General features: G+C 42.5%; 1 protein-coding gene across 5 annotated transcripts in view; it reads right to left on the reverse strand.

Moving 5' to 3' along the window:
• The window catches only part of TNMD (tenomodulin), a 204,720-nt gene that overhangs the window by 98,452 nt on the left and 93,859 nt on the right, over positions 1-12,409 (reverse strand). For all 5 annotated transcript variants that reach the window (XM_029607431.1, XM_029607430.1, XM_029607434.1 and 2 more), the window contains one exon: positions 6,429-6,569. In XM_029607431.1, the coding sequence (XP_029463291.1) occupies positions 6,429-6,569 (141 nt within the window). The remainder of the gene's footprint in view (positions 1-6,428; positions 6,570-12,409) is intronic.

The raw sequence follows: 12,409 nt of genomic DNA on the forward strand, positions 1-12,409 counted from the left end.
AACATCTTTTCCAACTACGTATTCAAACCATTGAACTGTTAAAGCAGCAAGGAGATCATCCTCTATTTTAATTTGCCATAATACAACACACTGCATTATATTATGCTGTCAAGCAAGCTCCTTCAATGACTGAATGAAGGACTTTGCATCTGCCACAGAATCTGGCCCCCGTGCCAAAACTTCAGCTGAGCAGGATACTGGAGGACAAATTGAGATTTTAGTGTTAGCTAAATTGGCACAAAGTGGGGAGAATTCCCATCTCCTGACAGAAATTTTGTTAGAGAAATCTTGAAATAGAAATTCACATGGAAACACAATCCTGATTTTTGTAGCATTGAAAAATCAAAGTCTTGTGACATTAATTGAGCACATGTGCTATTACCACTGGGGCCTTGTTTAAGTCTGCCGGCTTGGCTCCCAATCTGTGCGACCGCTCAAACAGCAATTTCCTATTTATTTCTGGTAAATTTAACTGAGCAGGAAACCGTGTCTCTAAGGTGCATACCAACTCAGTCTGGCACTTTCTCATCTATTTCTACAAAACACAGATTATTGTGGCACAATCTATTTTCAAAATTGACAATTTTTTCATCCATCTTTTGACCTATTTTTTTTTTATATGAAACTCTGCCTGTAGTGCAAGTAGTTCATCTTCTCCCTGTTATGACCGTTGGTCGCAGATGGCTCACGTCCTGCACCGTCCTGCTTCCCTCTCCGGGCCTGCTCGCGGCGGGGGCTAGCCTCTGCCGCCGCGTACCCCATGGTCCCTCGTGGCAGTCGGGAAGCCGCCGCCACCCACATCAACTGTGGGCCTTCCTTGGTGCGTGCGCCACCGGGCCCTCTTTTGAAGCTGTTACGGCAGGAACCTCGAGGGCGTCCTTATTGATGATGTTATGGGATCTGGGTTCTTAAGCTCCGCCTTCGCCCCCAGCTAGCCAACTTGGCAACGAGTTCCATCGCTACTCTACGAGCTCCTGTCTCCATTGGACCTGTGGTGACGTTATCGGACCCTACATGGACTCTGGACTTGGCTGGTACCCGCTCCTCGGGGGCCAGCGTGCGCTCTCTATGGAGACCTGGTCTCCTGCTTCCCCCGCACCTCGGGCTGGCCCTGCGCCTTCCAGAATTCCTAGTCTGCTGGCTCCCCGCTCCTCGGGGCTGCCTCTGGGAACGCCTTCACCACTTGGGAGTTCTATCTCCATGCTTCCCCGCTCCTCGGGGCAGTGCCTACGTTCCATACCAGAGATTGTCAGTGCTTTCTTGCTCCTCAGGGCAGTGCCTACATTCAAAACTAGGGACTGTTGTGCCTCCCCGCTCCTCGGGGCAGTACCCTTGTGCAACCACTGGTGCCTGCTGGCACTGCCCGCTCCTCGGGCTTGTCTACGTCATCACCTGGAGACCTGACCCGGGCTTCCCTGCTCCGCGGGGAAGCCTATGTCATCGCATCAGTACCTCCCTCACTACGCAGCTCCACCCCTCGGGGTTGCCTCTACAGTATACCTCCTGCACATCCTGTCTCGCGCTTCCCGCTCCTTGGGTCTGCCTAGCGCCACCCCCTTCGGGTGTCTCTGCCCAGGTACTGACCTCCAGCCTACCTGCCTACTGTGGGGGTCCCTCCTTGCTGTATCTTTACCCCTCTCCTTGGGACATCCCCACAGACTCTCATCCAGAGCTTCCACTGTGCTTGACCGCCTACTGATGGTGTGGACCTGTGGGGCTCCTCCCCACAGGTGGTAACAACTCCCACCTCGGGCCAAGGGTCCACAAACCCACAAACCATTACACTCCCATTGAAATGCACTGTTCCACATTATCCATATATCCGCCAATCTCAACTATGGTAATATTAAGCACATTAAACTATGAGTGGACATGTCAACATCTGTTTTCAAAGCTGTGACCACTGAGCTGGCTATCATTGAAATCAAGGCCTTATTGGCATCCCTGTTTACTACGTCATCTGCTTTCATATCCACCATCTTGCAATTTGCTTGCTGCATCTCGTCTTTTTTTTTGTTTGTTTCATGATCAGCCCACCCGCAAAAGACATCATAAAGCCAAATTACACAGTCCCCAATGGTCAAAAAATCCATAGGATGGAGCTAGAGCCTACCTAACACCCCATTATCTCAGTTCACTGCATCACATGATTCCCCCCATCTCCATGACATGCTTTAAAATCCTAGCATTTTCTCTAGTTTATCTGAAGTTGGAGTAAGATGTTTAATAATTTTTTTTGTTATATTAAGGTGTGCTGATGTTGCAAATACATTAACATGTGTTAAATTGGCAAATAACACATGCTATCCTATTTATTTGCTATTTTAGTGCTTATTTAGCTATTGCAAATATTGAAAAATATTTGAAAAAATAGGTAATGAACTATATAGTTATGTAAATCAGCTCATTACCTATGTTTGCATTGCAAAATAATGCATGTTAAATCACACAAATGACAACACAGAGCCATTCACGTGAGAAACATAAGCATACCCAGGGCAAGTCTTGCCTCACAAATCTGCTTCACTTTTTTGAAGGAGTTAATAAACATGTGGATAAAGGTGAACTGGTAGATATAGTATACTTGGATTTTCAGAAGGCGTTTGACAAAGTTCCTCATGAGAGGCTTCTAGGAAAAGTAAAATGTCATGGGATAGGTGGCGATGTCCTTTTGTGGATTGCAAACTGGCTAAAAGACAGGAAACAGAGAGTAGGATTAAATGGGCAATTTTCTCAGTGGAAGGGAGTGGACAGTGGAGTGCCTCAGGGATCTGTATTGGGACCCTTACTGTTCAATATATTTATAAATGATCTGGAAAGAAATACGACGAGTGAGATAATCAAATTTGCAGATGACACAAAATTGTTCAGAGTAGTTAAATCACAAGCAGATTGTGATAAATTGCAGGAAGACCTTGTGAGACTGGAAAATTGGGCATCCAAATGGCAGATTAAATTTAATGTGGATAAGTGCAAGGTGATGCATATAGGGAAAAATAACCCATGCTATAATTACACGATGTTGGGTTCCATATTAGGTGCTATGGAGAAGGTACAGAGAAGGGCTACCAAAATGATAAAGGGAATGGAACAACTCCCCTATGAGGAAAGACTAAAGAGGTTAGGACTTTTCAGCTTGGAGAAGAGACGACTGAGGGGGGATATGATAGAGGTGTTTAAAATCATGAGAGGTCTAGAACGGGTAGATGTGAATCGGTTATTTACTCTTTCGGATAGTAGAAAGACTAGGGGGCACTCCATGAAGTTAGCATGGGGCACATTTAAAACTAATCGGAGAAAGTTATTTTTTACTCAACACACAATTAAACTCTGGAATTTGTTGCCAGAGAATGTGGTTCGTGCAGTTAGTATAGCTGTGTTTAAAAAAGGATTGGATAAGTTCTTGGAGGAGAAGTCCATTACCTGCTATTAAGTTCACTTAGAGAATAGCCACTGCCATTAGCAATGGTTACATGGAATAGACTTAGTTTTTAGGTACTTGCCAGGTTCTTATGGCCTGGATTGGCCACTGTTGGAAACAGGATGCTGGGCTTGATGGACCCTTGGTCTGACCCAGTATGGCATTTTCTTATGTTCTTATGTTCTTATGTTCTTAAACCTGACATGTGCTATTTATCCACTAATTGACTTGCCTGTGATTAACATGGGCTGTTATTGCACCTTAATTAATGTGTGATAATGGCCCATTTTATCACAGCTTAGTATAACAGCCTCTGTGTGAGAACCGTGATCCCCAAAGCTCTAAGGGAAGCCTATACTAAGATAAACCTTGGGAGAGGTATTGGTGAGATCTGTAACCTCATAATGGCTGGGAGAAACAGAAGGATTTGAAATCTTTAAGCTATAAGGCAACGATATGGAATCTGGAAAGCAAAATCTAAAAACTTATATATATATTTATTTATTTATTTGCATGATTTTATATACCGACATCCGTTTGCACATCGCATTGGTTTACATATAACATAACCAAAGTATAAAATAGGCATGGCCTTTACAATGAACAGTAGGAACTTGACATGTTAGAACTGTAAAACGGAACCCAAAAGCTCAGCACAGCTTTCCGTGAGCTTTGTTCACTCAATTGTTCCCGTGGAGCAACCTGTGAGTAATCGCGAATGTAAATGAAAGTCAGGCCAGTTTTGGAAGTGTCTGAGATTATTCCCCGGTCTGGAGGAACATCATTTAGTGCTGCCACGAAAGAACTTGGTCACCCTTTCTTTTGAGTGCTTTTTTACCCACGGTTCAATGCACCACTCAATCAACCACTTGTTAAAGAAACCTTAAAACAGAATATCTTACCCCTGAGTATTGATTACAATTGCATGGAAAACCGTAGAGAAACAAATGTCCAAAGAAGTGCAGATGGCTGTTGAAGAAGAAGCAAATAGGATGCTCTGAAGAAGAAGCTGAAACATCACTGGCCAAGAGACTTAGGCAACAGCAGAAGTATGGCATGAATCAGAAGGCTCTTATAAACATAAATCAACCCCCTGCATTACCTGAAATGATTTCAGTCACACTGGAATGTCAATATTATGGCCAGCATGCCACTTTTAAGTTTCTGTGTGATGAATCATGTTGGTGCTTGGCCTCATCTGTTATATTTATATCCAGTTTGCAATTCAGCAGCCTAACCGAGTGTATTACATAATCCTCAAGCAGCAAAACAAATTGTTTCCTTTTTTCCTGGATAAGTGAAATCTATCATACATTTTTAGGAGCACGCTGGGGGAGAGCACCTGGGTGCACTGCACTGAGCAGACTGCAGCCTTTCATCACATGCCATGCTCAACTGCACGAGCCAGTTCCCAGTCCAACAATTGGTTAATTAAAGCAGAAGAGATAACAAAAAGTTTCAGATTAGGGCTTCCCAAACTTGTCCTGGTCCCCTCAGCCAGTCGGGTTTTCAGGATATCCGCAATAAATATGCATGAGCTAAAGTTGCATATCATGGAGACTCAGGACATCAAAATTAATCTCATACATATTCATTGCAGATATCCTGAAAACCCGACTGGCTGTGGGGGTCCCCAGGACAGGTTTGGGAAGCCCTGTTTTAGATCTACAGTACCTATCCCAAAAATTTGATTTTTGAAGGTTGAATGGTTTGAGAGATATCTGCACAGACAGGCAACATGAAAACATAAGTGATTTTTTTTATTTAGAAAAAAGTGCCAAGAATAGATGGAACAGAATATGTTAGTCAAAAAAATATGAAGGGAAATCTAGAAATAAGACCCAATGAAGAAGCAACAGAACCAAGAGCTAAGCAAGTGAATACTTTGAAGAATCTTGTTAGTAGTGCTGCTGTGAGCAGTAATTGCTCAAGGACTGACTGTTATTGGCAGTAAATTTACTGCAGCGGATAAGAAATATTTAAGGGACTAACATCTTATCTGATGTTACAATTCAAAAGACCAAACATCAAGTTTACAAAATATAATGAAAAGTACACAAAAGATCTGAAGTACCTTGTGAAACCAAACAAAAATGCAGTGACATCATCTTATTTGTTGTTGCCTGCTCAATGTGCGTACGATTAAAAAGTAGTACAGACTGTAGCTTTAACCAACCAGCCCTCTCATATTAGACAGATGGCCTTCTGCTAAGAATATCATTATACCCTTTCCAGTTTGGTTCAGTTTTAGCCTTTTTAATTCATAAATATACTGTCCAGATGGGATTTAGGATGTTATAAGATACAAATGTATTTGTTTTAGTGTTTAATGATATTTAAAAAAAAAAAAAAAAAGAAATAGATGACAAGAACTTTCCAAGTGTGTTGGTAACTAAAGAATTGTTTGAAGACATACTGAATGCTCTACTTACCTAATAACCTTAATTACTTTTGGGGATGGGCAAGCTTATGGACTAAATGGAAAATCAGAAGAGGTTAATGTGGGTTCAGCTCAGAAGAACTCATCCATTTCCCTTTGGGTTCAGATTCATCGCCACAAAAGAAGGGAAAACAACACCTTCTTTCATGACTGACATAATCAGTGCCTAAATACATAAAGAATGATGCAGGAAACTATAGCATGCTATTACCAGCTATGCAAATGTGTTCTATCTTGAGAGCATAGCGTGTCACTTTGCAATGCCCTTTGCCGGAACCGGTAATGTACTTTGAGAATTTGTTACAAATACTCATCTGTAATGGATTCATATTAGACAGTGAGGACAGCTATGCTTTGTAAATTATGACCTTTATAAAAAGAATGACATTTCCTGAAAGAGAACAAACACAGTGCAAAAAAAAAGGTATAACAGAATGAAAACTGAGCTAAGGGCTGGATTCGTTTCAAATCATAGAACTAAAATGAACTGCTACAAGGACATAAACTTAAGATAATGTTTTTTTACATGTGAAGTTTTTGCATTGAGCAGGTTCCTTCTTGACTTACATTTTTAAAGTCGTGTATCTCTAAAACTTTATCTGTGCCATTCTCCATCCGGAAAGTCTCAGTTCTGCTCATCGGGTAGATTTCCATCAAAACTGTCATCTTCTCTCCATTGGTGAAAAACTTATACTCTGCATCATAGATCTGTAAAAGAGGAAAATAAATCCCTAAGTAATCCATTCAGAGTCACTTACAGGCTGTAGTATTAGACTGGTTTTGCATTGTAACTATGGAACCAGATAATATAAGGCTATTGTTTCATTCCAGGTTTGACCTTCAGCCAAAAATGGGCAGTGAGTGGATACCTTCCACCCAGGTGGTCCATTAAAAGTGAAAGTGCCCTGACACCCTCAACAGCTCTGAATTCAGACGATTCATCTTGCATTTTCCAATCCAACTCAGCTAGAATTAAATCCCCCTCCACCATGCTCATAGTAATAATACTTTGTATTCATAGAGCACCTTTCATCTGCACAAGATCCCAATGCCTTTATAGTTTATTACTTCAGAAAATCACATGCAGCCCCTCTGCGAGATGAATAGGCTGCCAATGCATTTCTAGCCCTTGGACTGCAAGAGAACTCCCAAAGCAAGAATGGCAGAGGGAAAATGTCTATTAACCCAATTACCACTGGATAAACTAAAGGCAAGGGAGGCAAAGTAACTTATCCCAGACAAGGTCACCCAGAGACAATTGCAGAGGATCTCTCTACTTGCATCCAGAATACTTTGAATTTTTTTAAAATCTAATTTGAAGTTTTAGTAAACATTTGTCAGCTTGTGTCTACCAGTTGCCAATAGTAACTAGATTTTATCTACTGATTTTATAGAAAAACCAACAGAGCTGGTACTAAAGTACTAGACATTTTTCTGCTCCTGGTAAAGTTTTGTGAATTTGAATAACTTCCTGCTACTGGTGATCAAAAGAAACCTAATAAGTGTCTACTTGAATTTTCATTATGAGATAGAAGCAAAGAACTGCTGTGTGGATGAGTAAAACAGAAGAACATTTAAAGTATCATTGCAGTTTCTTAGATGGTAGCTATTTTTATCATTTAAAATAAACTTTTGACTAGGGTGATTAATTTTTCAGGATCGTTTGGGTACTTATGACCTGGACTGGCCATGGTCGGAGACAGGATGCTGGGCTTGATGGACCTTGGTTTGGCCCAGCATTGTACTTCTCAGGTTCTTATGTTATCTTTTCATAATTTTTTTTAAAATCATTTTACTAGACTGAAACAATAAAATGCACAATGTTAATCATCAGGATTGCTGCAACTGTGTTTTGTTTTGTTTTTTTAAGAGTAGGTCACGCTTTCACTCAGAATATAGAGTATAGAGGCATGATGGGCTGTGGGTAAACTAAGTTATTTACACCTTTCCTGGGCCTAACATTTTACAGAATGAGAGCCATTCATAAAAAGAATGTAAATTATGGGATTTCCTGCACCCCCTGAATCACCCGTGGGTTTGTGGGTGTTCTTTTATTGTGATGATGAGCATCTGTGGAAAGAGGAATAGTTGAAGCAGGCAACAAGAAAGGAGACTGTCAGTCTGAGAACAATTTGGAGTTAGATGTATCTTGGATATTTGCAGATCAGTTATTTTCCGTTTCCACCGGCCAAATTGGTCTTAAGAACAGAAGATGTGGGCAGACATCAGAAAGAACTTTCCAACTGGAAGAGTAGTTGAGCGCTGGATAAAAGTTAGCCGGGGATGTAATGGAGTCTGCATCGCTGAAGATTATAAAAAGCACATTGCACAGACATCTGTCTGGGGATGATAGAGTGAATCTGCCTGGAGCCAGAGAGACAGACTGGGACAGATGGGGACATCAAGAGTTCATCCAATCTTTCTATGATTTTATACTTTCAGTATAAGAAGTGATCATTCAGCATAGGTGCCATATAGTAACATTGAAACACTGATTCTTCTCGCAAGATGACAGATAATGGAGCTCCTTATCACTTCAGTTATCACATGCTGTAATCCGTATAACCACTAGAAGCAGGGACCTGCCACCTCAATGAACCAAATGAATGTTCCATCACTGATAGTGGAGTAAAGGTCGTTTTTAGTTGAACAAAATATAATAAATGTGGATGTAAGCCTTCCTTCTTACAGTAATGCCTTCAGGGGAGCAGGAAAGGACCATGCAGAATCATACCATCTTGTAATCAAGGTTTTATGAGGCGGAGTCATCCATACTTGTACATAGACAGACTTAAAATGTGTGGTGTGGACAATTATTATTCAAAGTCTGTGCCTGACACAGGAACAATTAATTAACAAATCAATAGTGACAAATGACATCCAATTCTTAATCAGCCTAAAAAGACACAATTTAAGTCTAAGAAATTAACACACTTAGGAATGACAAGGTTTAACATTACCATGGAAATTTATGCACAAGCCATAACATTTAATTTACAGCACTCATTAATTTCAAACCTGCGTACCTGCAAAATATATTGCATTCTGGTGCTCCTGCTCCTTGCTTCTCAGCAATGCCATACATTGTTGGGAGGGGAAAAGCAATTTCTTATAATTCTATGCAACACCTGCCCCAACTCTTCCTCGGCAGCAGATGCTCATGGGGGAGATCATGGGCCAGGTCAGATCTCATGTTCCAAGACCCTTCATGTACAGGATGCAGCGGGCGAATCAAGGCCCTAAGGGATTGTCTAGAGATCTTCTGCAATAGTCCAGCACAACAACCATATAGGCATACATTGGCCATTCTTCAAAATAAAGCCTTTTATTGAAACTTGATTGCAGGGATATATCACAAGTGACGTTGCTTAGTGCACATTGATGATACAGAAAATCAAAATACAGAAGAAAAATCACAGCCACTGTTAAATCTGCCCACTCTAGCAGTAGGGACCCTCCTTGGGCCACTTGACCAATGGTATCTGCAAACCTGGATGCAGACTCCTTCTCATTAGAAACTGGGGACTTCAGCTCTGGCAGATGCTTCCCTATAGGCAGCAGTTTGGTGAAAGCTACTCCTTGCAAGCCAGTCTTCCTTCTTACTCCCCACAAAGATTAATCTTTATTTTCCCAACACTGAAGAAATCCCTCTCAGAGAGAACAGTAGTATAAGCTTAATTCCCCTCTTCTTAGGGACCTTTTCCTTGGATCTTCAAGATATATTTGGAATCCACTCTTGGACCCCCCCCAAGAAAAAACTCTCAAGTCCTGAAGGTGTGGGCACCCTGATCACGGGCTTCAGCCATCTCAGGGTAGGAAACAGGACAGGCAGTCCAAGAACCTCGCTCTAAAAAAAAAAAGAGGCCTGAAAAGAACCCAAAGTCAAGTGATATCATGACTTTTGGTAAGCACACATAATCTCAATGACCGCTCCTATTAGGGAATGCCAAACTTCTCTATCCCTCCTATTCTAATAATCTCATGTATTCAGTCTGTTGAGACTCTGAAACTTACTAGTAATAAGCGATACATTTGGTGACCTTATATTCTCTCCTGAAAGCCCAGAAGCAGTGTACAGGTCAATGGATTCCTTTTCCTTGAGGATTTGAAGACATTATTCAAGAGTAAAAGTTACTGGATGAGTTGTAGAGGAAACCAATGTCCATATCTGTCAGCCAGATGACTGCCACTACAATGTCTGTGTTAAAGAGGAAAGGGGAAAGTGAAAAAGAAGGTCAAGTTACCTTCCCACTCTCCGCAGATAACTTGAAGCCATGCCATCCCTGGACCACTCAGAAGATTAAGCTATCTGTGGAAAACCGATCAAATAGGATCCATTTTATTACTGTATGTCCTTGGGGACAGTTACTAGGGTTCACCTACCCCAGGGGTTACACAGATTTTGAAGCTTCCTTGTTGAAACATTGTGGAACTTGTAGTCCTGCTTTCATATCTGCAGTTTGCAGGTGTACAGATACCAAAATGCTTAGGAGTAGGAGTAGTTACTTTACTGGAGATCAGCTGGTGATATGCTGCTGATAGTGACCCTGGCTCTCAGTTGCAGTCTTCCAGTGACTAAACCAGGACTTCCCCAGCTGAGGGTTGAGACTACAAATAGGGTCACAAAACCTTCAGCTAGGGTAACAAGTGCTTCAAATGGCAGCCCTTTTTAGGCACCAGCAGCAGCAGCATTATTAGTGGAAGTCAGCATGGGCCTGTGAGCCAGCATGCACTCTTAGGCCCTGCAGTGGTCCTGCATTCCCATGAGTTTCTATGGAAACAGGAAGCCCTTCATGAGGAGGGACTGGGGCTGCTGCAGGCCCTGGAGTTTGTACTGCCTCGCATGCTGCACAGTGACGTTGATTTCTAATGCTGCTGCTGCTTGCTGATCACAATCAGAATTGGGACCAGCCATGAAGAGAGGGGAGGTAAGGACTGAGTGTGCACGGGTCAGTGGAGATTGCCATGGCTCCTCTCTTTTCACCCATCACTGAACATATCCAAGAAAACAATGTTGCTCCTGTCATCAGCTTGCCCTCTTTTCTCACCAGTTGTCATCCATCTTTGTCCCGGGACTCAAATGAAATTGATCTTGCTGACCCTGGCCAGTGGGATGTTTAGAGAAGGGGCTGTTTGAAAGGGGGGGTTCAAATATAGAAGGGGTTTGAGGGATGGAACGGCTAGAGAGTGACTGGCTGTGAGAGAGGGTGCATGAAAGCCTGGCGATGTAAGACAGGAGCTGGGGTGGAGGGGGGGGGGATCTGGAGGATGTGAGAGAAGAGTTGGATGGGAGGCTGGGAGGCAAGAGAGAGGGGATGGGGATGAGAGTGAGATGAGAATGGGAATGGGAGATGGGATGAGAAGGGGCGATGACAGAGGATCAGTTGGTGTTATAAGAAAGGCTTGAGGGTGAGAGACGATCAGCTGGGGGGATATGAAAAGGGCCGAAGGGGGTGTGAGAAAGTGGATGGGCTGGAATGGTGAGAGGAACTGGTGGATGTAAGAGGGGATTAGCTGGAAGTATGGGTCTGCTGGAGGGAAGGAGATTGAGGGAAGGAGTAGAGGTTGAGAGAAATGATTGACTAGAGAGGGTGGAGGTTGAGAGAGGGGATAAACTGGAGCATGGGGAGGATGAGTGCGGTGCGATTGTTTGAGGGGGACTCCATCCTGCTGATTTGTTTTGGTCGTCCTCTGGGGTCGTGTGAATTTTCAAGTGCTAAAGTGGGGTCACTTTGGCTAAAATTTCGGGAAGTCCTGGACTAAACATTCTTGGTGGCAACACCGGGCCACTTTGCTGCCATAGATTTGTACCTCATTTTTGTTCATTACTAAAAGGATAAAAACCTTTGTGTCCTTTCTATCTTTACAAGTCCATAGGAAGGAAGAGCGCAAGCTCTCCCCTGTACAGATTAAGTGCATGCAGGTGGCGTACATTTACATAACTCTGCATGTTTAAAAGAAGCGTGACGGGTCTGCGGAATGAATGGAGCGCTGCAGAGGCTATCAGTGGTAACAACGCCTGCTGACTAGCCTCTGGCCAGCACTGGCCTCCCTCTAAACTAGCCTGGCAACACCATAAACCTTTAATGTCTGGTCCCCTTTCAGAGAGAAGTCTAGGTGGGACCTAATTCTGCATTTGGTCAAGGAGCAATAATGAAGAGTAGTCTCTCAAGAGTTTGCATTATTGCTGGCTATGCTTTTTCCTTTAGTAATAGGATCACTAACAATATTATCCAGCTGGTAGGGAAGGAATGACAGTGTGCCGAATCTCCGCCTGCAATGCTTCAACAAAAGAAGCACAGACTACATTCCAAGTCATTCATGAAAGAATTCTAAGCCTCACTGAAGAAACATTTCAGCATCATTTACAGAATGATTTAGAGGAGAAAGGAGAAATAAATCCAGTGGAGACAAAAAGCCCACAATAGTTTTCCTTACGTCATTCTGCTCGAGCTTCTGAAATGCTTCTAAAGCTTTTGTTAAATCACACCCAAATATATGCACATATCAAAACATGCCCTAAACGTTGCTCTTTTCAGTGGTGACAC

The sequence above is a fragment of the Rhinatrema bivittatum genome, chromosome 6 (assembly GCF_901001135.1).
Source record: "Rhinatrema bivittatum chromosome 6, aRhiBiv1.1, whole genome shotgun sequence".
NCBI lineage: Eukaryota > Metazoa > Chordata > Amphibia > Gymnophiona > Rhinatrematidae > Rhinatrema > Rhinatrema bivittatum.